At 31.9% G+C, this 26,916-nt stretch overlaps 1 protein-coding gene across 3 annotated transcripts in view; it reads right to left on the bottom strand.

Annotated features, from left to right (window-relative positions):
* Positions 1 to 6,881: 6,881 nt before the first annotated feature.
* The window catches only part of CASD1 (CAS1 domain containing 1), a 42,246-nt gene continuing 22,211 nt past the window's right edge, over positions 6,882 to 26,916 (bottom strand). Inside the window, exons 8-18 of one of the 3 annotated variants that reach the window (XM_045564363.1) lie at positions 26,623 to 26,837; positions 24,551 to 24,973; positions 23,409 to 23,498; positions 18,101 to 18,220; positions 16,959 to 17,115; positions 15,486 to 15,565; positions 13,106 to 13,207; positions 11,283 to 11,423; positions 10,697 to 10,774; positions 9,243 to 9,335; positions 6,882 to 8,347 (exon numbers count right to left, since the gene is read on the bottom strand). In XM_045564363.1, the coding sequence (XP_045420319.1) occupies positions 8,081 to 8,347; positions 9,243 to 9,335; positions 10,697 to 10,774; positions 11,283 to 11,423; positions 13,106 to 13,207; positions 15,486 to 15,565; positions 16,959 to 17,115; positions 18,101 to 18,220; positions 23,409 to 23,498; positions 24,551 to 24,973; positions 26,623 to 26,837 (1,766 nt within the window). In that variant the 3' untranslated portion in view covers positions 6,882 to 8,080. The remainder of the gene's footprint in view (positions 8,348 to 9,242; positions 9,336 to 10,696; positions 10,775 to 11,282; positions 11,424 to 13,105; positions 13,208 to 15,485; positions 15,566 to 16,958; positions 17,116 to 18,100; positions 18,221 to 23,408; positions 23,499 to 24,550; positions 24,974 to 26,622; positions 26,838 to 26,916) is intronic. The other 2 variants (XM_045564364.1, XM_045564365.1) reach the window with 2 other exon arrangements.

The following is a 26,916-nucleotide window of genomic DNA, read 5'->3' as shown; positions in this document are numbered from 1 at the left end:
AAACTGTTCACAGAAAGGGAAATATTAATGGCTTTTAAATATATGACAAGATGCAAGCTGATAAAATATTGTGTTGGGGGAAGGCTGTGGCAGACAGCACTGATGAACTGCTGTTGGGGATATAAATTCCTAGGGTCCCTAAGGAGGGCAATCTAGCTGTACATATCAAAATTTAAAATGCATATGCCCTATGACCCGGCAATTGTACATCTGATCTTACACATATACTCATAGTAGTTTAAAAGGATGTATAAATAAAGCTATTCACTGCAGTATTATTTGTAATAGTAATTGACTGGAATTAACACCACCAATAAGGGAATGCTGGGTTGATGATGTGTCACCCATATCCTATAATACCATGCAATGGTAACAAAGAATGCAAAAATTATGCATTAATAGGAGGAGATCCCAAGGAATATTGCTAACTGCAAAAAATGTAGAAATCTGGTGTATTTTATGTTAAAGAGAGGAGAAATAGGAATATGGGTTCCTATTTCTTTGTACTACATGAAGGAACTTTGTAAGGATACATAACAAGTTGGTAAAAGTGGTTACCTGTGGTTGGGGAGGAGTAGTCAGGGGAACTAGGCAGATGAGGAACTGTGGAGGAAAAATAAAACTTTTCACTATCTTCCCTTAATATTTTTTTGATTTCTAAATCATCTAAATATATTCCCTATTCAAAAATAAATATATACAAAAGAAATAAGGAAGGAGCTTGCTCTTGAAAGAAGCAGCTAGAGGGTACAGGCTGGCACCAGTAAACATTCCTATTTCTGTTCTCTGCACATAGCTTCCCTGGTATTTTAAAGATGACCAGAATGCTGAGAGAGAGAGAGGCTTACCAACTCCCTGGAGTCTTCTTTCTGAGCTCCCCTCATAACTCCATTGGTATTTTTAAGGCTTGCACCTTGCCAAAAATGAAGTGTACACATGCTTCATGTGGGAAATGATGGGCTCATTGCTCTCTTAATTTTTGTTCCAGTGATATGCCAGTTCCTTTTAAGTGGCCCTGCTCAGATAATATTAGACCTCTGAGGAAAGAATTAAAGATAACCACTGATATGGTACAAGCAGGGTATGGAAGGCTCAAATCAATAGAAAAGAAATAAAGACTAGACCATTGCAACAAGTTCAAAAAGAAAAAAATAAATCACCATGATAAAGTCATCAACAAATACATATACGAAAATCAGATGGATGTACACTAGCTTCTGACAACCATGACACAATCTGTTAAAAGTAGGTCTAAATGTGTAGACTCAGTTTCAATATCAGAAAGTAGAACAAAACAAAAACCAGAAAACAAATATAGAAGCAGTAAGACTAAAGATTACAGTTAGCAGAATAAATGCAAAAGTGTAAAACTCCACTGGAAAATATCTGGAATACAGCTATTCTGTCTGGTTGATAGCACAAATTTAGGCATTAACTACTAGGGGATCTGGGCTTAGGAAAAAGATTTTCTCTGCAGACTGAAAAACCTAACCAGAAGAGCCATCATATTGCGACACCATGACAAGCTGAGGGGGGTAGTTAAGACCTGGCCGAGATTCTTCTCAGGAAAAAACTATTGAATTTTCTCTTAATCACAGACAGATGGGCCATTGAGGGCTGAGATTTGTGCTCCATATAGCACAGACTTGATAATTTTATTCTGTAAAATGTGTAAGGAAGGCGTAACCAAAAGCCCACTGTGGCACATTAAAAAAAGGGGGCGGGGAGAGAAAACTCAATAAAGCTTCCATAGAATGGTTTTGAGCAGTGTTGATTCCTGCTGTACCCTCCAAGTTAAACGATTTATGTAATGGAGACCACAGTAATGGAATGAAGTGATGCACTATATGGAATCATAAACTATCAACCAGCCATAAGCTGGAGAAAGACTGTTTTTTTAAAAAATGAAATTGTAAGAGTTCTTTATGTAAGGATATTAAAAGTCGGTCTATTCGTTTTCAAAATATTTTTTCCAATTTGCCCCTTAATTTTGTTTACCGTGTTTTCTTTGACTGAGAGAAATATTTCTTTTTTATAAGTATTATAATTGCATGTAATTGCTTTCTTTTGTTTATATGTTTAAGCTCTTCTTTATATCAGAGATTAGATACAAATTAAATTGTATTTTATTTCCCTCCTTTCCTTGCTTATTTAAAATTCTGTGTTCACTGCATTAAGAATTTTCATATATCTGAGACTCTATTCCCAGTTTTTTTTCCAGTGTTTTGATGTAGTATATGAGTTTAATTGTAAATTTCATGGTTATTATTATTAGCTACAAATGCTCCCCTCTGTGTACTGTGAACATTTGCTATAGGGACATTTTATGAGCTACTCAGGGACCCTAATGAGAAGGAGACAAATTACTTGGGTGACTAGGATTTCCAAGCATGGGTGCTAATGTGAAAACTTAGCTATTTGTATATATTATGATTCTATTGCTCATTCTGTCTGGCGTGGTCTGAATAAACATGACCACCAAACTGCCTTGTTTCAAAAAAGAACATAAGATGGCTTATAGGGCTAGGCAAAATATAGTCAGATAACAGCATTTGAAGTAGATGAGAAGGAAAAAGGGACCAAGAAGGAGGCTAATATAAATAATGAATACCAATGTGCCCTGTTTTCTGGATTGGAGCACAAATTTTGCTCTAGCTTCTTATTGACAAACATGAAAAACCAATTCAGTGTCCTCCACAAGATAGCAGCAAATGAACTGTTCAGAAGAAGCACAACTATTCCAATAAGGCCAGAGTGAAATAACTCTTGAAAGTCCACAAAAGAGCCCATTGTGTAATGTAATGAACAACATTCTTACAGTTGACACAATGATGAATTTCATAGAACTGTTTTATAGAGTGTCCTGCAGTTCTGACCAATGGCTTCAAACTCAACGGAAATTCTAGGGCTGTAAGTCAGGAAGTTATTGTCCAGGTGGTCTTCGCTAGGTGCTTGCCTGACTTAATTCTGGGGTACATTTTAAAGAGTCTGAGAAAGTGATAATAAGCAAATCCCTAATATTCTTTTATAAATGCTGTTTGCCACAGCTAAACCCACAGATTATAGATATTAGCTGGCTGGGGCTTCAATACTGGATATCTTATACCCAGAGTAAAGCCATCTTAGGGTTCTAGGGAAAAAGTGGTATTAGGAGTGACATCTTTTGGGGAAACTTAAGAGACTAATAATTAGTAGTTTCTGAGGGTTTGGCCACGATTTTAAGTGAAAAGAAAAAAAAATGAATCTACGCTCCCACATAGACAGATGGACCATTTAGTTTCCAAATTTCTGTTCAATATAACCCAGTCTTAATTAATTTTAGTCTGGAGAATGTTTAAGGAAGGCATAACTAAACATAGTGGCCATTAAAAAAATTTGTCCCCTCCCCCAAATTCCCGAAAAACATCCATAGAAAGCATGGCTTTGAGTACGGTGATTTCCTGATGTTCTTCCAAGTTAAATTATTTGCATAATGTACTTCAAGGTATTTGAATGAAGTGACCTTCTGTATGGAATTAGGAACCAACTGAAATTTGGAAAACATCTTGGTATTTCTAAACTATAAGAGCTCCCTATATACTCAGGGTATTAAATTTTTGTCAAATATTCATGTTCTAAAACTTTCCTGCTTGTATTTTTTCTATTTATGTCTTTTGGCATACTGAGGTTTTAAATTTTCATATAATGGAACATAGAAATTCTGGTTTTACCTTTTGATTTATCTTTGAATCGTTTCTCATCTAGAGATGAGATATTTACCTATGCTTTCTACTTATTTTACGTGTCTTTAAACCCATTAATCATTTTGCATTTCTTATGGTCTATAGACTAAGAATGGGAATTTACTGCTCCCACCCCCTTAATTAAGCAATGATAACTGAAACTTTTTAAAGAATATTTCTATCTTCCCCCAGTAATGTGAAATCAACCTTATTCTAACATCTTTTATAATAAAGCCTATGCTTCATATTCTATCCATTAATCTATATATTCTTGCATCCATTCCATACCAATATAACTCTTAATGTGTCTAAATATCAAATTGTACAAGTTCTACTGCTCCCATTACTCTATTTAAAACTTTTCTTGGATATTCTTTAGTTTCCAGCTTAAATTTTGTGGTCTCTGAGAAAGGGCCCTAGCTACATTGCGTATGTATATACCTTGAAACTACTGGACTCCTCAGACTTCACCTAAATGTTTTCCCATCACTTTTTCTTTCCCAATGAGAGTGTTCTGAGGTGGGGATAAGATGGAAGCAGGCAAGGAAAGAAAATAGTGAGTTTTTAGTTCTACTTTGCTCTCCATACCAATATAAATGTCACTATTTTCTCCTGAATTACCTAAGAAAAACAAATCTTGCTACCCCAAATACTAGTTATCTTTAAACACTATTGAGTATCATGAAGAAGGCATATTCATTGTTTTTATCAGCAAGACTTTGACTCTGTGACTTGTCAAAACAAAATACTTGCCTAGTTATGAAAAAGCTTATCAAATATCAAGTTTCTACTGGGGATAGATAGAAAATATAATGAAGGCAACTAAGAATTTAAAAAAAACCTGCTAGATACAGAATCAAACTTTATTTTTACTGAATGATGGTATAAGCCTTTCAGACAACATAAACATGTATAATATTGGAGATATTTTAAATTTGAAAATGAAAAAACAAAGGTAAATACATTTAATTGTGACATTTTTCCTTCTTGGTTTTTTTCTCTTGAATTTGGAATTAGAATCTTGATACCCTTTTTAAACTAAGATTAACAATGTCAGATTTTTCATTGTGATGTTCAGGATAATTTTACCTTTAAATCCTTTAAAGACAAATCGTTTGTTGTTTCATATTTCCCCCAAATTATTCATAATTGTTGCTTTTAAACATGAAGAAAATATCTGCATAATATTTTTTAATATTTTAAAGCAATATTTCTCAACACATATGTAGAATTTGGGTATTCCAATGCTGTCACATTTAGGTTCTGGTACCATATTGAATGGCACTTAAATAACTTCTACTTGTGTCTCCTCATTTCTACTATCACTGTTAATATGGAAAGGCAAAACAAATAATGTCATTAAATTTTTATAAGATTTAAAACAAAAAAAAAATTTCTGGAATTCAGTCTTTAACCCCACAATTTTGGGAATATAGTTTGGGCTACCATTTGCTTTTCTGGAAACCATTTTCTGTATTAGAAAATATGCCAGAATATATCTTGCCAAGTAAGTTCCCCCAAATCACAATTATTATAAGAATGAAAAAATTATATACTTATGCAATCATTTTTGAATGTTTTTGCAGAGAAATATTCAAAGTGGTAAAATGGACTGAATTGCCAACCAAAATTGGCAATCTTTATTTCAGTGTTCACTATTAAGCTAAAAAGGTCATTTTCTCTTCCAAAAATCTTTAAGTACAATGCTACTTAACCTCCAGTCACACTGCAGATTCCCATGTGGTGCATTCAATTCATCCAGCAAAACCTGAATTGTTTGTAATACAAGCCATGGAACACATCCAGTTCCTATCAATGACTATATCCAGAAGGCATTCTAATTTTACGGTTTTAGTATAAAGTCATTCTTAGGGAATAGAATAATAAATGGACTTAAGTTCCATGTCTTTGCAAAACATTATAATTTAGGTGTAGGCTGAATTTTTAATGCTTCTGTTGGCTAGCCACAAAAATGGGAAGGTTTGGCAAAGGAAAGAGAGAAGGATTGGGGTAGAACTGAATCAAGCAAGTATTAATACCTTTTAGAGCCAAATGGTAGATTCTTGAATCTGATTTTTCTATTACAGAAAATCCAAGTTAGGGAATATCTACGGTTTTATCTCAATTTTAGCATATCTAAATATTCTGTTAAATATCTTATTCTGAAGAATGTTATGGTTGAGTAATGCAACTGGTGTGTATGTGAGTCAATGTAGGAAAAAAAAATTAAGACATTTACCATATACATAGATGCTATCACTGTGGCAACTTCCACAATAACCTGTTACCATAAAGACTCACTAAGAAAATCAAATATAAACATAATGTATTTTAACCACAAATACATTATCTTTTAATATTATTTTCATTGTTATATATAATTCTATATAAAAACAGTACTGCATATTAAATAAGAACATCCAATGAAGAGACAAGGCTTACTAGGTTAGTTTTTTGCTTGAGTTCAAATAGGAGGGAAAAAAACATATTCACTTGGGCATCACTACTGGAAGATATAAGCATTTCCAAAAAGCAGAGATACTGGTCATCTTTCTTCTTCAATTGTTTCATCAAGAAAACTCTTTTTTAAGTGATAAAACACGCGCTAAATTAAAATGCATTCTACTCATTGGCAAGCTACATGAGCAAGAATAATGTGATCACAGTACTTGAAAGTTTTTGATTTATAACTAAACTATTCTCTACTTATAAGGCTGCAGTCTAGGAGGCAGAGCAATGAATCATTACAATTGTCTATCTGGGAAATGTCAAAAGATTAAGTAAGGGCAGAAGAAGAGCGAAAAGAAAAGAACACACATTTCTGTCCAAGAAACATTCCTTAATTAATGGGAATATATCAGTAGCACATAAATTCAGTGCTACAGAAATAATAATTAAATTTTTAAATTCTTCAAGCAAAACCACTAATAAACCATAATGCTTAAACTTCCTATGTGAAAAGCAGATAATCCTCAGAAGCTCTGATAACTACAGTATTCCTTATCCAACTATCAGTGATCTATCCCTACATATTAAGAGTTTGAAAAAGCAAATTTAAGTTTAGGAAATGAATTAGAAATTTAAACCAATCATTAATGGATCCAGCTTTTTAAAAACAAGAACACATATAGTTTAATTGATACTTTGCCAATACAAAAATAAGCATCCACAGAACGTTTATTTACTGTTTAAATTACTCCATATTTTCACATACTGTGAACAGAAAATATATTTAACCCCACACATAGTAAAAGCAAACAAACAAGTGCAATCTTTCAAACATTAAAAATAATCAAATCTGTACAACAGATAAATAAATGTGTACCTCTAACAGTTAGCTTGTAAAAACAAAACAAAACAAAAATATTTATTGCCCAAAGTCACCAGTTTACTTAAAACTCTACTTATGGTAATACATCTCAATCATAACAACTTGAATGTTTACTATACTGCACAAGTTTAGATTGATAAATATTTTTTAAAAATAGGAGAGGGGTGGAATACCAAAATGGCTATAAAGAGCTTTCCAAACATTGGAAATAAAATACAAAAATTAATTAGTGAAGGGAAAACATATTCAATGGATCCACAGGGTAACTGGTATTACACTGGTATAGCTTGAGGAAACATTTGGATTGGAAAGAAAATTTGGCCATTTTATAAAAAGAAGTAACGATAACATCAACAATGACAAAACCCTGTCATGGAGCCTTAGAACAACTCTATAAGACAAAGTATACAAAGATTTAGGCTTGCATACCTGAAAACCACAGTTAGGAAGAAAAATCATTTCAGGAAACACATAAAACATCAGAACATGAACACATAAATTAAAGGCATACTGTTTATCATTCCACATCATTGCACATATGATAAGAAAACAATACTGCAATCATTCTTGAGTAAGAAAGTTTTCAATGAAGTAGGAAGTTCCATGATGAATATAGGTGCAGACAGTTTTATTACCACAAATTTAGTAATATCAAAACACTCAGTGGTGTCACTAAGCTAATTAAATTATCTATACTTTTTGCTGGAAAGGTAATCATTTCCCTGCCTTCATATGTTAACTTAAAATCATTTATAAATGGAAATACAGATTCAGTAGAAAAGACTTTTCACATGCAATCCTATACAATGCATTCTAGTTCATCAATTTTTTTTTTAGTATTTCACATTGGATATGTACATTTCCAATATATACAATCACGCATGTTCAACAGATGTCATAGAACTGTTCTCTTGCCATACATGTTTATATTTACATATACATTTATATCTCCAGATAGATGCTTTTCTCCTCCAGGCAGACACAAAGTAAGCCTGAAGAGTTTTAAGTTTTTTAGGATTTTAGGAACCTAATCTCTTGATTTATCTTGAATGGATGATAAGATGAGGAGTCCACAAAAAAATGCAGCTATACATGCCAACCTTTTCAAGAGAGATGAGTTATCTTTAGGAATAATAATCTGTGCAAGATCATTAGTGATCTGAGAGATTTCATGTGCCACACAAACAAATATGAAAGTGCTGACAATGATGTTGAGCATAGGGTTTCCAGGAATGAGTACCAAGATACCCCTTGTGTCTGCTGCCAGCCATATGTGATACTGGCAAATAAATAGCTAGGAGAAAAAAAATATTTAAAGTTAGAGGGTGCATAAATAAATCACAGTTTTTCCTAATTTAACCATTTGATAGCATAATAACATTAAAAGACTTTTCTAAAACCATCTGATTCATTCTCACTATGGGCCCTGAAAAGTCCACGGCAGAGTCTACTTTCTAGAACTCCTACTTCTATACAACCTCACTTACAAATGAGACTTAAAAAAAAAAGGACATTTATGCAAGAACTCAAAGAGAAACTTATTTTCCCTATTTTAAAAAAATTTAATAAACTTTATACTCTAAAATTACTATGAATTCTACAATTTTAAAACATTCCATTTCAAATAATAAAACTCAGACTACTCATAAGGTATTTCAAAACCTTCTGTTTAAACTGATTCCGTAGATTATTTCACATTATGTCTCTCACACAAAATGTAATGAGATTAAATTTTTCCCACAATTTCCAATCATAATAAGAGTAAATTTTATTATGGTAAGCATGAATAAACTGAATTCCAGTAATATAATAGTTAATTATGGAGATGAACCAAAATCAAAATCCCCTCAGCTTAATTTCATTTTTATCTGGTCTAATATTTTTTCTTTCCTGATCTCAGCATCTTGGTTGTTCTCGAAAGCTTCAGAAAACATCAAGAATATTTTAAACGTCATCTATGTCTAGTCATTTTTAAATACGGCTTTTAAAACATTCTAAAATACTTGACTGCTCTTGAACGTTCTGAGCCTTTCCCCCATAATTCCATAAGTAACATAGCTTTGGTTTAAAAGAAAGTCCATGTCTGATTTACACACCCACACATATGTACAATATACACATACACATGTACATGCACACATATATAACACCAGGCTGTGTAACAGAAAGAAAAACATTAAAGTACCAACCTCTAATGAAATTTTTCCAAACCAAGCAAAAAATGAACTGTAAACTGAACGTGCATATCCGGGGATGTTCCTTATTAGGATGAAGGCTAAAATCTAAAGAAAATCCACAAAGGCAAATATTAATACTGTCTTGATTGAGAAGTATTTTACATGAAGCTTTCCTTTAAGTGGTAACCTTATTCTTCATGTTCGTGAACTTGACACATACAGAATTTTTTTTTAATAGGTAAAGTATTAGAAAGTTATTTTTGTTCTAGAGTCTACCCAAACTGGATTTCTCAACATATGGTCTGTATGCTGCATACCAAAGCAGATGTTAGATAGTACATGGCTGAACAATTTTATTTTATGTACACTGGGAAAAATACAAACTTGCCTGAGCCCTTTTGTGTGGAAAAAGTTGATATCACATTTCTGTAGCAAAACTTCATAAAATCCTATGATATAATTTTGCTGCTTTTATATAGTACCTGCCTAGGTTAGAGTCGTCCCCTCTCTTTACTCTTGTCAAAATCCTCCTTCCGCTGACCACATGTTAGTATGGGAAATGCCATGGCTTTCAAGGTATTTTCATGTTTTCTCTGCATGGCCTGGCATGATGTCTTGAACTGTATTCGCATGTAATATATTTTCCTCTCTGGATCTTTTCTTTCCCAAAAGAATCTCCAGCTTTTGGGCTCCTGACCTTCACCCCTCTGCCCTGTCCTTTTGTACCAGGTGGAACAATCTAGTATTTTCTAAACCTTCAATTCATAGTCTCACATCCAGTAACCAGTTTTTCAAGCAAAGAACTCTCCTTAAAATCCCCCTCCTTATTAAAAAAAGCAAGAATTTGTAAAGAAAAAAAAGGGTTTCCACTTTCACAGCTACCTTTCAAAAACTTTCTCTTTTAAAAGGATTGAAAAATCTATTTATATTTAGAACGTGGGCCTCATGAGGGTAGGAACTACGTCTGATTTGGTTATCACTGTAACCTTCAGTGTAATGTCTAGCATATAGTAATTATCAAATATTGTCAAATGAATAAAAAAATTGTTAAATAAAGGAATGAATGTTTATTGATCTGTATCTCTTTAGACTATGTTTCTTGAGGGCAAGAGCCTTACCTTATTTAACATTGAACCTCTTACATCTAGTGTGTTACTTAACACATAGTAGATAATAACTATGATTAAAGAAACAAAGAAATTTGAATAAATAAATGATGAAAAAGCAAATTTAAGAAGGGGAATTAACATTTTCTAAGTGCCAATCAAATGACAAATATTAGCTAGATCATTTCCACAACTCTTCGAAAGAGAGTTTAATATCCCTATGGCTACAGAGGAAGGAAGGGCTTAGAAAGATTAAGTAAATTCTCTCCATTTTCTAGAGTTTGCTCTTAAATCTGCCTCTAAAAATGATGTTCTTATCAAAAATTAAAAGTAAACCTTTCTCTAAATCAAGATAATTACCTGTACCACAGAAACAGATGGGTGGAGTTCATTGCACTCGGCTTTGTTTTTACAACTGCTAGCCCAGATGGAATAGGTCTAAAACAAAAATGTATGGAACAGTTCACAAAAACAGTTAAGCCTGAAAGAGGCATAATTCTCACAATTTCTTTTTACAGTTTTCTTTACTTATAACATTATACTCCATTATAGTATATAAAAAGTACCAGTAAAAAGAGCCCACAGGTTTCCTCAAGTGGCCAAACATAGGAAAACAGAGAGAGAGGTGCGTAGGTCTGTATTTTTCTGGAAATAGTGATCATGACACTCTGATGGCTCTTTACATCAAATACCTTACATTATATTTTGTCCCAAATACATTACAACTTTTAAAACTCCTATTTCATTGAACTCTCAGATATTCTTCATATTTAGCTTATATATGTATTCTCTTTACTAGTTATGTCCCATTAGAAAAATAGAGAAAAAAGAATTTAAAAAGTAAATATTTATTTATTAAAAATAATTGATTACATCCCATACCCTAAAGTTAATTTTATGCCATTTAGAATTTTGGAAGATTGGAAGATCACATTTCAAAACTTACCAAGAAAGAAACTACTGAAATAAACAATAGAAAATTTGAAATTTTGTTTGAAAAAAGAGGTTCACCCTTTCCTTCAGAAAGTACTTGACGTTTCTGTAAAGCCAGATAAATGAAAGCAAACAGCATTCCATGGAAGACTACCTGAAAAATAAAAAAATTTAAAGTTATCAAAGAACAGCAAAAATATTTAGTGAATTAGGACTTTTATATGTATAAAAGAAAGTAGATTAAAAGCTTAAAGGTTTTTCTATGAAGGACTTAAACTTCAAGTAATGGAATAAAGCCAATGATTATTAGAAACCATCCACCATAAAGAAGCAAACACTTCTTGGAACAATATGAGATAAAACTGGTTCATTTTGGGCAGTCTCAACAGCAAGTAATAAAGACAATTTAAAAATAATGGTAAGAAACTCCCCTATATACATGATAAAATGTAAATGTACCCAACAAAAATAAAACACATTTTATATTGGTCTTTTCAGTCAAATACAATAAACAACAATAACACCATTGAGTCACACTTTTAAAAAGAAGTATATAATACATAAGAGTGAAAAAAATATGGCAGACTAGGAAGCACATGAGCTTTGTTTTTTTAAACCAAGACTTAATGTGAACCATCACTGCAACAGACTCAATGTTTGTGTCCACTCAAAATTCCTATGTTGAAATCTAATTCCTCAATGTGATAATTTTGGAAGTGAGGCATTTGATAGGTGATTAGGTCCAGAGGGTGGAGCCTTCATGAATGGGATTAGTGCCCTTGTAAAAGAAACCCCAGAGAGCTCCCTTGCCCCTTCCACCATGGGAGGACAAAGCTGTTCATGAACCTGCCCTCAACAGACACCAAAGTTCTGTGATCTTAGACTTGCCAGTCTCCAGAAGTGTAAGAAATAAATTTCTATTGTTTATAAGCCACCCAGTCTATGGTATTCTATTACAGCAGTCCAAACAGACTAAGAAATCATGCCATAGTAGACCACATTATTGAGAAAGTAGAGAATTTAAAATTATTTGATGTAGAGACTTTAGCGAAGATTTTTATTCATACATGGTTTTGAAATGCAGTGTAGTATATTGGAAAGTGTATAGGTATTGGAAACCAAGAATGGCACAGAATAGGCACTAAAAACATTTGCTGAGAGAAAAAAAGAGTCAAAGATGAAAGGAAAAGGGGAAAAAGTGAAATAATTAACATCTGTTTAGTGTCTATTATTTTCCAAATGCTGTGCTAGATGTTCTACATTTTCTTGGCCAACTGAATCCTAACCATCCTTTCGAGATCAAGTTCATAAAATAATCCAAGATACTGCTCTTTCTTCTTTGCATACTTCTACCACAAAATCCATATTGCATAGTTTAGTACCCCACTATAAATAGTAATCTTGAGTTTTAAACTAGATTCTTAAGGCTAAGAAGACTGAGGACATCTCTTCTTTCTCTAATATATACCTCATGATAGGTACATACCAGGATACCAGCATGTAGGGCACATATTAGGGCTCAACAAATATTATTTTGAATGGCTGAAGTATATATATGACAGATTGACAGATCACCTACAAGTTAAAATTACATTAATTAGGCAAAGGCCACTTTATAGACATTTTTGTAATATTTTCCCAGCTGATCTCCACACACATGCATACCCTTTCACTGCTGTAAAGAAAAAGGGGAGGTGGTGGTGGTAGATTGCTTTGACTTACTAAATCAACATGTTTCCTTATTCTAAAACGAAATAAAAATAGATGAAAAAATTTCCAAATCATTTTCTAACAATATAATTTGAAATGGCAAGATATTACAAAGTAAATACATACATAACGATCTAACCTCCATCTGAACCACCATTCATATACATTCCCTTTCAGTTCAAAACACTTGGACAATGGCCAAAGAGAAAAGATCTTCTCAAATGCACCCTGAGAAAAGGAATCCAGAAAATAAATTAAGTTGATACAAGTTAATACTTGCTTTGCAATTCTATCATAAATTCTAGTTTTTTAAAAGTTTTAAAAGACTATGTAAGGGTCATTCACAATTTTTAAATTCTATTTATTTCATTTGAAAATATCATTTCATTTGAAATACATTTGAAAAATACATTTATTTTACCAATGGCTAATAAAGATGACTTAAAACTCTGTAACTTATTTTCACTTCACATGAAAGGCTATTGAGAGTCCAAAATTAAAAACAAAAAAACTGAAAACCTAGTCATTAGAAAATTATTCTATTTAAGGTTTTTTAATCTAGTACACAAAATAGTTAATATTTACTAATCAAACAGAAAATACAAAATACTTCAGGCAATATGGTATCAATATCCTAAAGAATGATTGTTAAGGTTAAAATATAGTTATCTTTTTTCCAAATGTTCTTAATAATCTATAATTAACTATTTGAGTTAAAAGAGTCTTCTAAATTAGTCACCTTACTCAATCAACCATACCCAAATGCCATTATAGCCTTTGAAACAAAGTTTACAATTTTACTCTGTTCAAGTTATTGAATGGTACCCTCTTATTAATCTGACAGCCTGGAAAATCTGGGAACGAAGGGGCAGAAGTCCTGGGTACATTCCTGCACACTAATGAAGTCTTTCAAAGAAGAGAACAAAAACCTCAATTTCCAGACGAAAGAAAGACGACAAACGCTATTAAGGAAAGTTCCATCATTAGACCGAATGCCACAGCATAAAAATGTAACATTACAATTTTTTAAAAGGCTATTAAAAACCAAAGACAAAATAGGAAAATATTATATGTTAGGTAATGCTGAATTCTTAGGTCAGAAAAACTTTATTATTATAATAAAATGCAATAGTCTCCATTCAACCACAGAATTTAAAATGTACATATATTAAAAATAGGTTCCATCAAAATCTATGTCTCAGATTAAGGATGATCCTTAACAGGAGTTGTAATCTAATGTACTTATAGATCATATGTACTGATATGAATATAGATTATATAATAGGTGTATATTAGAGATAAATATTGACATATCTATGACATATCTAAGATGTATTTACCATTTAAAATTTTATTTCTAATTAAAAATTTATTTCTTAAAATGATCAATAAATAAATATTTATCAAGCATCCTATTTTGTGAAAGATGGTGGGCTGCACTGGAGTGTGAACTTTTTTTTTTCTTGTCCATTGGTCAACACTGACCCAAGGCTAGGGAAATGTTTCTAATCCCTATATTGAACGTCTGGTCAGCTTTCTTTTCTTTCCCTCAGCAGTACTCACAGAGTCTTGGGAATTTTAATGAATAACTATCCAGTAGTTGTTACTGTTACCTGGCTATTTCTTTATACATTTTCCTGTTGTTTCTTTATTATTTAATCGATCTATAAAAAACCTTGAATGTCAGGCAGCAATAGAAATGATTCAAATGCTCCCTAGTATGAAAATAAGTATAAATGCCTACAAAAATGCCCAAAAACAGCTTTATAGGATTACATATGCCTATAGGGCATGTATACCTAACACAGTCAGATACGGACAGAGTGTTGGAGACACAAGTAAACTACAGAATATGTCACAACTATAGGCATTCAAATTAAAATGTTGTTATAAACTTCATGCTGCCCAAATAACACATCTGCCTGAAGGATTTAATCAGCAGGTAGCAAATTGCCACTCTGCTAAAGAGAGTGAGAAAATCTTAATCACCAGAATAGAGGGATCAAAGGTTAGAGCTAGGAAAATGACCAAAAATTTTATAAAATTAAACATACTACACATATACAAACCCCTTTGCTCCTAAGTTGGTTTTACTCACTGCCAAAATTTAACTCTATGTAGTTATAGAAAAACCAAGTAATACTTTGATACAATGAATAATGCACAAACTAAGTTGCATATTCTGTCAAGAGAATTTTGATCTCCACTTAGAGTAGTGTCTTGTAAGAGGCATTCAATAAACGTTTGATTGATCAAAGTCAAGTAAAATGGATCTTGAACAATTGCCAGAGGAAGAGCTTTAAATTGCTCTTACAACAAAAACAGTGGTAACAAAAGTAGATATATCTCAAAAGAACTACACTGAGTAGTCAACTACAGAGTGACACTTTTATTACAGTCATTACAAAATGAAGCTTAAAAAAAAAAAACCTGAGTCTTCTCACATATTTTAATAGACTTGAACTTTAAAATATTACAAAATATAAACTGAAAAGACTGTACAAACCTGAGAATATGCCAAAAAACATATGAATAACAGCAAAAAGGCTAGTTTCAACAGTAAGCCAAAATGCCAGAAACAATTTCCTAAGAGAGAAAATATTTAATTAACTAAGAAATATAAATTTATATTAGAAAACATTTTAAATACTCGTTACTTAACATATTTATACCCTGAATAGTTCTTAAAATAATTTAAGACTGCTTACAAGGATATACAACATATATATAGGTGGTATAAATTACAAGTAGGGCAAAAAGAAAAACAGGTGGAGGGTTCTTGCTAGGAATGAGGCTACAAGGTATAATTGACACCTTATACACTTGCTGTTCATCTACTATAAATATTTTTTAAAATACTTCCTGGATTCAATTCTACCTGTTCATTATTGAAAGTTACAACAAAATTTGGAACAACATGTTCAATGTGATTCTAACAAACAATCATGTTGAATATAACTCAGGTAATATTGCTTAAACATTAAAGTTCCAAGGAGAGATCTTAAACTCCCTAATGGACTAAGATTTAACTATAAGATATATTTTGACATTTACCTATTTTAAACTATGTGTTCAAAGTTTATACATATTGATTATTTGATAATATGCTGGGTTTGTATAGAGGAATTAAACTACAGAGGCTATCCAAAGAAACTAATGGACTTTAATAGCGGCAGAGTCTTTCCTGGAAAAGTATTTGATGTTATAATAGAAGCCAATGGAAAAATATTTTTGATATACAATATTTGGTTGAAAGAGTCAAGTTAAATACACTTTTAAAAATAAAAAATTATTTTTTTTTTCCAAAAGAAGGTCGATTTTAATGGTATGATCTTGACGAAAGAAATTAAAATAAACGACTGTGGCCTTACGTTGAATATTATCAGTAACTGGCTATATGAAATTTGAAAATGACAACCCTTGGGTACTTAGATTCCTTATATGTAAAACAGGTTGATAACAAATGCTTAAATGGTTGTCTAGAAGATAAATTATATTAGTGCTTTTCAACTTTGTTTGACATAAGAAGCCTTTCTGCAAATGAATGTTCACTCAAAATCTCAAAATATATAAGAAATCCAATAAAAGCAGAGCTGCCAAGATTGAATAAGGATGCCGGGGCCTGGAGCCTTATTTGGCTTCTCTGTCTCTTTTCTAGCTACCTCCACCACTCTGGCTTTGTACAAAACAGTTTGAAAACTGTAGCATTAGTTAATATGTAAAATGGTTTCAAAAAATTTAAATTTAGAAAAGGGATAACACATATAATTTAAACATAAACTATTATTCTTCACTGTCACATTACCTGAACTATTTAGCTACAATGTTTTAGAAACAGTTTAAGAACAAAATTTCAAAATGTCAAAACTGTACATAAATTTAAACTGTCTACATCTCTTAATAATAGCTTTTAGCAACTATAAAGAAATTTAGTACATTGAAAGAATATATTTATTAACATTAGTAAGAGTATATTTACCATTTGCTTTTTTTTGGATTATTTGTGGCCATAGTGCTAATGTAACATATATGATTATGAACCATACTGTGACCAAGGGGACAAAGTAATAGAATTGATAAGGCCGATCCATTACTATACATAACACCACTACCAGGAAATTGAGACGAAATAAGACCTATTAAAAAAGAGAAGAAAATGGCTTTCATTACAATTCCAGGTATACATGAAAAGCAAAGACAAATTTTCTCTGGCAGGGTATAAATGTTTAAGACTCAAAAATGGCTATGAAAGTATATTTTACTAATAGCTAAATTTACATTTGTCATACAATCACTGTAAAGAGTTGAATATAAAATATTTATGCACCAGCCTGAGCTGTCCTCTTGCTACAATTGCCATCTTGTTACATGTAGGGGAAAAAAATTGTAAACCTCCTTCCATGGGTTTATAAGTAGATAGTTTATAAGCAGAGATTAGATTATCTCAGGAAAAGGGTGTCCATTTCATCTCTTGTTTGATGTTGATTTACGCCATTTGGGATTAAATTGAGAGTTGTCATAGATACAAAATAATATTACTCCAATTTAAGTGTCTTTGGGACCTCTGTAACAGTCATTTCGGGTATCAGTTTTGATGTCATTCAAAGAATACAGAATTTGGGCCGATTTATATTAGTGCTATACCATTTGCTATGTGACCTTGGGCAAATTAATTAACCTCTCTGAGCTTCAGTTTCCTCATCTGTAAACATAAAGATAACAACTCAGGCATGTAATGTGCGGGGCTAGATAAAATAATGTTTAGAAACTACTTAGCACAAGTTAGAAATTTAATAAATGCTACTCCTCTGAGAGAGAAAACATACCATATTATAATAATTCCAGGTTACTATGTACACTTCTACAAAACTAAAGTGAATCAGTAAGTTGTCCCTTGTATACCAGCACTTTTATTATATAGTCATTCAAATTATATTTTCCTTCCATCACTAATAATTTATATCAAATTACTAAATACAGAACACAAAAATAATACAATTTTAAAGTGCTATTTTCAAATTATTCATGGTCCTATAATGACCATATTTATATTTTCTCAACAGTTAGGTGCAAAATCATGTTAAATTGAAAGAAAATGAAAATAACTGAATACATTCCTACCTGACATACTCTATGGATTCCAAAGTCTCCTTTGATCCAAAAGTATGAGAAATGCCCATACCCTGTCTGAAATAGATATGCAGCAACCAGAACTCGAATGTGCATGTACACAGGCAAAAACTGTTGAGAAAAATAAATAGGTAAAAGATATGTTGGCATCAACTACACCTTGAATTATTGTAACAAGTACATTTAACAAATATAATAAATCACTGTCATCATTTGGCATTAGTTCAATGAAAAGATTTATTCTCAAAAGTCAGGCATTATAGCAGGGACTACAAAAATGTAGACTTTGGAATTAGACAGACCTAGGTTTAAATTCTGGTTCTGCCATTTCCTAGCTATGTGACTTTAAGTTTTCCTATTTGCAAAATGAGACTATCACCTCCTTCTTTAAAGGATTCTTACGAGGAATGAATGAGGTAAATGTGAAGCACTTTGTACCTTAACTTGTACCCAGTTAGAATTCAATGTATGATAGCTATAATTATTAATCACTATATATCCTAAATACAAGATTACTCTGGATTTTATATTTTCCCAATGAGAAGATAAAAAAACAAAATGAACAAAAATCCCACATTTTGGGCCCCCTTAAATATATAGACTCTAGAACTGTAAATAAAAGAGTCAAATGACTACTGATATTTATTTAGTAAAAATACATATTTTCAAAAAACATGCAAATATAATTTAGGAATATTATTTCCCTCCCGTTCTTATTTTTATGAAATAATTTTGTTTTACACTCCTATATCGCTATCTTCATCATGATTAATCCCCATAATCATTTGTCATGTTTTTTCGGAGCATTACATTTTTACTTCTGTCTAAGCTGAATGAAATACAACACAGTTTGAATCTACATATGATAGGAGTCGCTGGAAATGTTAACTTATTTATAACTACTATTTATAACTACTAATTCTCATAACTTTGGAACACTGTCATTCTTCCTGTTCATCACCCACTGGTCTGTTTGATGTGTATTCTCAATCTCCACAATATAACCAGTGCACTGTTTTTTAAAATAATCTTTAAAAGTCTTGTTCAATGATATCTGATCCTTGCAATTATAAGGCCATTCTTTCTAGAATAACTGCTAGATCTATGTAAAATTTCCTTGGCTTCTATTGTACAGACCCATCTGATCACTTCTGCAATTATCCAGCATTAATACTGCTTATGACCATTTTAGATTAATGTGTCTTCCTCAAGTGATACTTTGTAGGACAAAATAAATTAAGTGGACACATTAAATATATTTCACAAGGCCTTGAATGTATACATATTTTGTATACACCCTTGAATGCATCTGTTTCTTTTGGGGGGGATAATATTTTTTTCTGGAAAAAAAAAATCCCTGAATTTATAATAGATTGTAAATTCTTCTATGTAACCTCCACTCTAAGCAAAATGGTAGATTGACAGATTCTCTGTCTCCTAAACTGGTCCTTCTTGTGCTTCCTTGTCAACTCACTTTTGTTTACCTGTTTATTCTGCCCTGGAATGTTTCCCCCAACCACATTTTGTTTATTCAAATCCTATTCTTCTTTAGAACCTGGTTCAAAATTATAATCTCATTTGATTATCAGATGAATGTCATTTCTCCTTCCAGAGTTCTTACAGCACCAGTAATCCTTATATCACAGAATTTTATTTATTGTCCTTCATTATTAGTTACTTTTTAATGTCTTCTCCCATTATTAGATCAGAAATTTTCAATGAAGGTGCAACACATTAGAATCACAAGGATGAAGGTAGGATATGTCATAGTGAAGTAACTTCAAAATTTATCTAATCCAAACCTATGCCCCTATCTCATTCTTGAATGAACTCTAAAATATCCCCTTCACAGATCTAAGTATCTTTTAATAGCAGAAAACATACAAACTCCCAAGGCAATCCATTCCATTTTCAGGTGGTCATTAACTGCTACAAAGTTCCTTTTCATGAAAACTTGAAATCTGTATGTAAAAGCTACTACCTAGAAATAAAATTTGAGCCATAAATAATTTTTTAATGTGGTTACCAGAACATTTAAAAAGGTAAAAGAAACAAGAGAAGCTAATTTTAATAAATATATTTTATTTAACTCAATGTATCCAAAATATTATTTCAACACATAAGATATTTTCTTCCTACAAAATTTTTGAATTTAGTATGAATTTATCATAATCATATTTAATCTGGCATATATTTCACAATTACAGCACCTCTCAATTCTGACTAGCTACAAAGTGCTCAGTAGCCACATATAGCTAGTAGCTCCTATAGTGGAGAGTCTAGCGTTAGGGTCACATGTCCACGCTAAATCATTCTTACATCTGATAGCTCTACAAGTATTTAAAAACAGATGTCAAGCTTAGATTAACCATTCCGAATTACTTTAATCACTCTCCATAAAACATGCTTTCAAATCCCTTCAAGACTGGGGATGGGACTGCAAAGTTGGCCTTAGTTATTATATTTAAACAGTAAATACAATTCATTTAAAGAAAATTAAGCACCATCACAACAATTTTCCAAGTTCCTGCCAATATTGGCCTATTATAAATTTCATGTAATCTTTCTCCCAGCCTTTTATTTTAAGATATTTTAAACCATCAGAAAAGTTGTAAGAATAGTACAATGGACACCTATATGCCATGCTGAACCATACAAAAGTATGGTGCTGACCATGTGGTGGTGCTCCTAAATATTCCTCCAAGTACCTCTTAAGAAGAAAGGATAGTTTCTTTATGACCACATTATCATTATCATATGTAAGAAACTGGATGTGAATGTAATAGTATCTAATATATAATCCATATTCAAATTTCTTCAATTATCCTAGTAATATCCTTTATGGTTTTAAAATAAATTTTTTGATCTAGAAGCCTTGAATCAAGGACCACACACTGCATGTAGCTGTCATCCCTCTTTCATCTCCTGTTAACCCAAACTGTTTTTCTTTTTGTCCTGTATGAGTCAAGTTTTGCTTTTAGTATTGTAGTATTAAAAATATATTTGGAATTCCAGCATCTTCTGACTTCCGGTTCTATTCTTTTGCTCATCCTCCAAATTTTCTCTCATGACCTTTTACTCAAGTCTCTTCGTGAAAGTTACTTACAAACTCTCAAAGAAAAAAAACAATAGAACACAAACTCATCTACTATATATACCACACTTGCTGCTCTCTTCATATTAAATTCACAGCATTTTATCCATATTTGATATAAATTATATTTTAAAAGAGTGTTTATACTAACGATGACAATCTGCCAGACCATCTGGATTATTTTAATAATTCTCTAGAATTTTTTACATGGTTTTTTCTTTTAGTGTAAGAACGATGGCACAACTGAAGCTGACATATTTTACTCAAAATAAAAAACATTAAGTTTAGGTAATTAAAATAATTGTGGTAGTAAAAGTTTTTAATGAGGGTAATCTCTCAAATATACAAGAATCAAATCCCAAAATATGTTATCACCTATGCTAATAATGTTCTGCCAATGTAGATAAAGGTAATTTTTAACCACAAAATCCTATATAAAAAATAGGGATGTTAATTAATCATTACATTCATTTGTTAATGAAAAGTATGTCCTTCTAGAACAGAGGTTTTTTTTTTTTAAACTGTAATTTAGAATGTATTGGGATGTAGTCTAAGAAGATGTATTAGAATGTTAGGTTGGTAAATGATTATAGTAGAATGCCAAATTGCTTTCATCTTTTTATGATCTAAATACTTTCTGGATTCACTGAATTGAGGAACTTAATTTGCCATTAATTCTTTCTGTGTAATTATTTTATAGTAGCATCACCCTTTAATATATCACCAATTAATTATGTCTCTAAGTGGCATTTTCTTAAAGCAAACTCCTCCTTTCCCCAAAATTAACACGGTTTTTATTCATGTGTCAGAGATATTTCTAGGATTCAATATTCACCTCTACTTACTTCTTAGATAACCATGGATTTATCCTACAAATTCTGAGCTGGGTTTATAAACTATGTCATACTATCTCCATCCCTCCTTGCCTCAGGTCTCTTTTACTGTCGTGGTTCTTTCATAACTACTCAAATTCACTAGCTCCCCTTCAGCTGCAGTGTCACAGGAATTTCACTGTTGCCACAAATGTACATATCATAGCCATATAATTGCAGTAAAGAATTACACTTCATTCCTCTGCCTTCTGCCCTTCAAACAATCCACAAAATCACCAACAATTTTTGAAAATAATAAAGAGACAATGAAGAATAACATTGTTTTCAAATTGTTAGAGATACCTGAAAAATCCCAGTAATAATATTATTTACATCCTTAATTGCTGCTATGGAATTTTCAAAATACTCCTTTCTGGGCAACACTTCCCTCTTATCTAAAATTATCATTGATTCAAACACTGTTTACAGATGTGTGCTTTATGTAAGCAAATAAAGCAATAAAAACCAGTTCAGTAGTTCCCAAATTATGGGAATTTCTTAAATTTTTAACATATTGTATAGAAGTCAGTTTGCATCTTCACTATAAAAACGTGGGAAAAGTAGTCGTTTGGTTCACCCGCAAAAGCTTGTTTTAACAGTAATGTAGGTGGAATGCTACAACTCAAAATGAACACATTTTTTCTAACCCTGCCATATCCAAGGTGGCCACAGATCGCGGAAATCCTGTCACTTAAGACACCTAGGGAGAAGGAAAAAACTATTTTGTCCAGGTACAGAAGACACTGGGTGACCACAGGAAGAGTCCTCCCAAGCATGGAGGATACAATAGTACTTAGGCAGTATGGTATACCCTACATGGTCTACAATGGTTGTCTGTATCTGGATTCTCTGAACACTGAGGGAAGAGAATTCTAAGTTTTTTAAACTTTAAAAATGTAAAAATAGTTGCTCAAACTTCTAAAATGCAGTGAAGGATAGAATATAAAATATAATGATCTAATTTGATTTCTTTTGATAGTAACTTATTTTAAATTCCTTGCAATTATCATCTATAAAGTTTCTTGATAACTTTAAATTAGCTGTTCAACAAGATGACATGAAATAATACCCTTCGATATAAGATATTTCTGTTATATTAAAATTAAGGCCAAGTAAATACAAATCAACTATTGCCTTATCTTTTAAAAATTATTTTTGCTTTTAAAATTATACTTCTCAAAGAGTTAGGAGAAGAATGGGAAGGCAGGATATCAAATGGAAAAGAAGTAGTGTCTCTAACTGGTAGAGAATATAAAACACAAAAAGGCCAGTGCCCTTAAAGAAACATTAAAATGACACTATGTCCTATAATTTCTGAACTTAAAATACTTACTGTACTTGCTCCGGAGATGTGATAAATCAAAATCACAAGTTGCATCCAACCTTTCCATTCATCTGTTTGTTCTCTATTTAATACTTTAGTCTGTGTAAAGGAACCAAAATTTGTTTTAAAATTCGTCATAAATTATTTAGAAAGTATATTTAAGTATGTTAAAAGTTTTCTTACAAGATATAAAGCTAATGCCTTCTGTCAAAAGACCCTTGATGGTGGTGGGGGGGGCAGTTAAAAGTTATCATTTTATTTCTTGCTACAAAATATCACAAAACTATTTTAATTATAATATGAATTTGAAAAACAAATATAAACTAAAGGAGATTTTGAATATTTAAGTTGATCTTTTGGTTTTATATTAAAATGACATTTAAACTATAAAAGATGTAAATATTTATAAATCTCAAAATGGTCTTCTATAATTTTCTTTAGAATTTCAGAGTTAAAAAAAGATCTTACAGTTCTCTCAGACGTTGTCAGAAAAAGCTCCGTTATTATAGTTTATTTTCCCTAGTAATTCTTACTAGAGATGAAGAACTGATTAATAATCCTCATAGGAAAGGTATTTTTAAAAACAGAACTTATTAATTCAAATAAATCATGCCTTGTAAAGATGTTACACAAATATTCTGAGCAATGACAGCAATTCTAAAATAGGAAATTCAGAATGCTGTGAGCAATGGCCACATCATTGTGGGAGTTCTAATTTGTGTGTATACATGTCTGACTGATAAATATATAAATATATGTTTGTACATACAGGCATTTGTTAATGTAATGATATCTTTTTACTTTATAAAAAAATAATAATAGTATCTCGTGACCAAAGACCACTGTAAAATCAGGAGCTTCCACTTTTTTTCTCCATCCCTAAGCAAGCAAAATAACACTAAGTCATGGTATCTTTTTCACAATCATATTTTTCAGCTTTTCAACAATCTTCATGTGACTCTGAACTTCTTCCAAACTGTTCTGAAAAAACTACAATTAAGAGCCCACTAAGTGAAGTATCACTACAATATTCCTTCATCCTTGTCTATATACATGTTTGTACATTCTGGCAGGATAAATGATTTTTTTTAATCTAAAATTTATAATGAGATAAGAAGGATAATATGAGCTACAAAGAAAATGACTCTTACCTCTTTAGTATTTTCATTGTAAAATACTCCCAAAACCAAGATGTAGATAATTGGAATAAAGAAAGATGAATGTGTATAAAACTTGTTTTCCTTCATAAACAGATTTGCACGGTCACACATATAGAAATAAGCCATAATCAGGCCAAGTTTGCAGAAAGACTGCAAAAGTGTTTCTAATGGAGACACAGGGGTATTGATAATATTTTTCTTTTCCTCTCCACTTTCCAAATCAGTACATGGCTTATTCTTCCGATGAGCATTACGATGAATTATATAAAAAATTAAATATCCAATGATAGATAAAGTGAAAAAGCAAGCAGCTAGCTTCTGTATGAGAGTAAGAGGAGGCCGAGGTTGACAACAGGAACCATCTACAGGCTTCAAAATCTTATTGCAATACACGTTCATAAGAATCATTGCACTCTGTGAACAAATCAAGTTATTTGGTTATTATCTTGTCAGTGATGTATTTCACACTAGACTTTCTCCTGTGTTGAGTTTTCAGCACTGAAACCAAAATGCTTTTGTACTTTTTGCTACCATTTCCCAAACACTCATGCAAATAATGATATTCCTTCAATCTTTCAACAGCTAGTTCAGGGTGTTTCAAACTTCTGGGATTATGATCCATAATAAAAATTCATTTTACAATGTGACCCAGGACACATTTACAAGAAACAATACCCATCCTTACTACTTGGAATGCACTCTGACATTGTTCTAGTCTATTCTTTTTTTTTTAAATACTGATTTCATGGCTGCTAATGGGTCATGACCTTCAGTTAAAAAAATACTGACAGATGTCAAGGACCAAAGAATTTTAACTAGCAAACTTTCAAAACAGAGGATACCAGGATACTTAAGAGCGAGTCTACTCTTTAGATGTGAAAAAAGAATGTAACATAACCACACTGAAAAATTATTAATTCTTAGCTAACAATATTTATAATACACCTTTCATTTGGTCTATACTTTATAGACCATTTAGGATTTTATAGTTTCAAGATTTCTAATGTTAAATAAAATAGAGAAGCTTAAACATGGTTTGATTATAATACAATTATTCTAGGAGAGCTGTCAAGATTCTGTCTAAAGTTTTAGTCAACCTCTAGTTTCATAAAAACTTTATAGCTTAGGCATTTGTGGAACTCTAGATGATTACATTATTTAAGACTAAGTATCCAAAGTACTCAAATGTTTAGGAAATCTCATTCTTTTAGCCCTGAGACTTCAGGAGGTTCTATGCTGGCACTCTTGCATAAACTAGCCTACAAATTCCATTGCAAGGTTCTTAATCACCTCTGGGGGGAGGGGTCCACAAAGCCCCTTAAAGTATATGGAGAACTGTGTGCATATACAAACACACACATTTTCTGCAGGAGAGGAACAGGACCATTGTTTTTTATCAGATAGTCAAAGGCTTTATGTGACCCTCAAAAAAGGTTAAGAACCACTGCTTTGTAAGATTAAAAAAAAAAAAAACTCTAAATAATCTGTTCTACTACGTGTGAAAATTTATAGTTGCGCAGTTTTCTTTCATACTTAACCTAAATCCCTTTCCATCAGTCAGCGTGAATTTGTTCATCACCTACTCTGTACCCTGAATAATGTTTAGGGCATAAGAGCTCTAGGAAGTAATAAAAATTATTTTATATATTAAAAAATGTACTCTTCATTGAAGCTTAATCTTGTAAGCTTAAAGTTTAAGGTAAGGACAACATAAAGCAGTAGTTTTCAAACAAGAGCGTGCTGAGAGCATAAAACACAAGGTAGATTGCTGGTAGATGTCCCATGAGACAAGGTATATTAACAGTGATTAGCACTCAATAAATGAAGTTTCATTTCATACCTTCCGTAACTTCTTTTTCCCTAGAGTATACTAAAACTCCTACTTATATGTTCAGCTAGATGAAAGAAAGCAAAATTATTTCTAGATGTACCTTTATATGGAATAACTGTAAGTAATTATGATTGCAATCAAGTAAATTACGTATAACCATGTTATAATGACTTACAGCTATAACTAATTCATACTATAGTCCCCATCTACTGACAAATATAAGAATTCTTACAGTTTCTCTGCTTGATTCAGGAAGATGTAAGCCATCCAAAGATTCCATGATAGTTTCTTGAGCAATTAATTTGGAAACACTGAACATCTTAACATTTGATTTAGAATTTCTGGTGCTACTATTCAAAATACTGACTGCGGCTTCATTGTAGGCATCTATCTTCTCATTAGTGATCATCTTCCTATTTTCACTTAACAGATCTTCATAAACAGGATCTATATGTGAAACAAGTTTTTAAAAACACATTTTAAAAATCCCTACTGGTAAAAATTGTGAACATGCAACTTAGTTGAT

The sequence above is a fragment of the Lemur catta genome, chromosome 11 (genome assembly GCF_020740605.2).
Source record: "Lemur catta isolate mLemCat1 chromosome 11, mLemCat1.pri, whole genome shotgun sequence".
Classification (NCBI taxonomy): domain Eukaryota; kingdom Metazoa; phylum Chordata; class Mammalia; order Primates; family Lemuridae; genus Lemur; species Lemur catta.
This window is presented reverse-complemented; position numbering and strand designations above follow the sequence as displayed.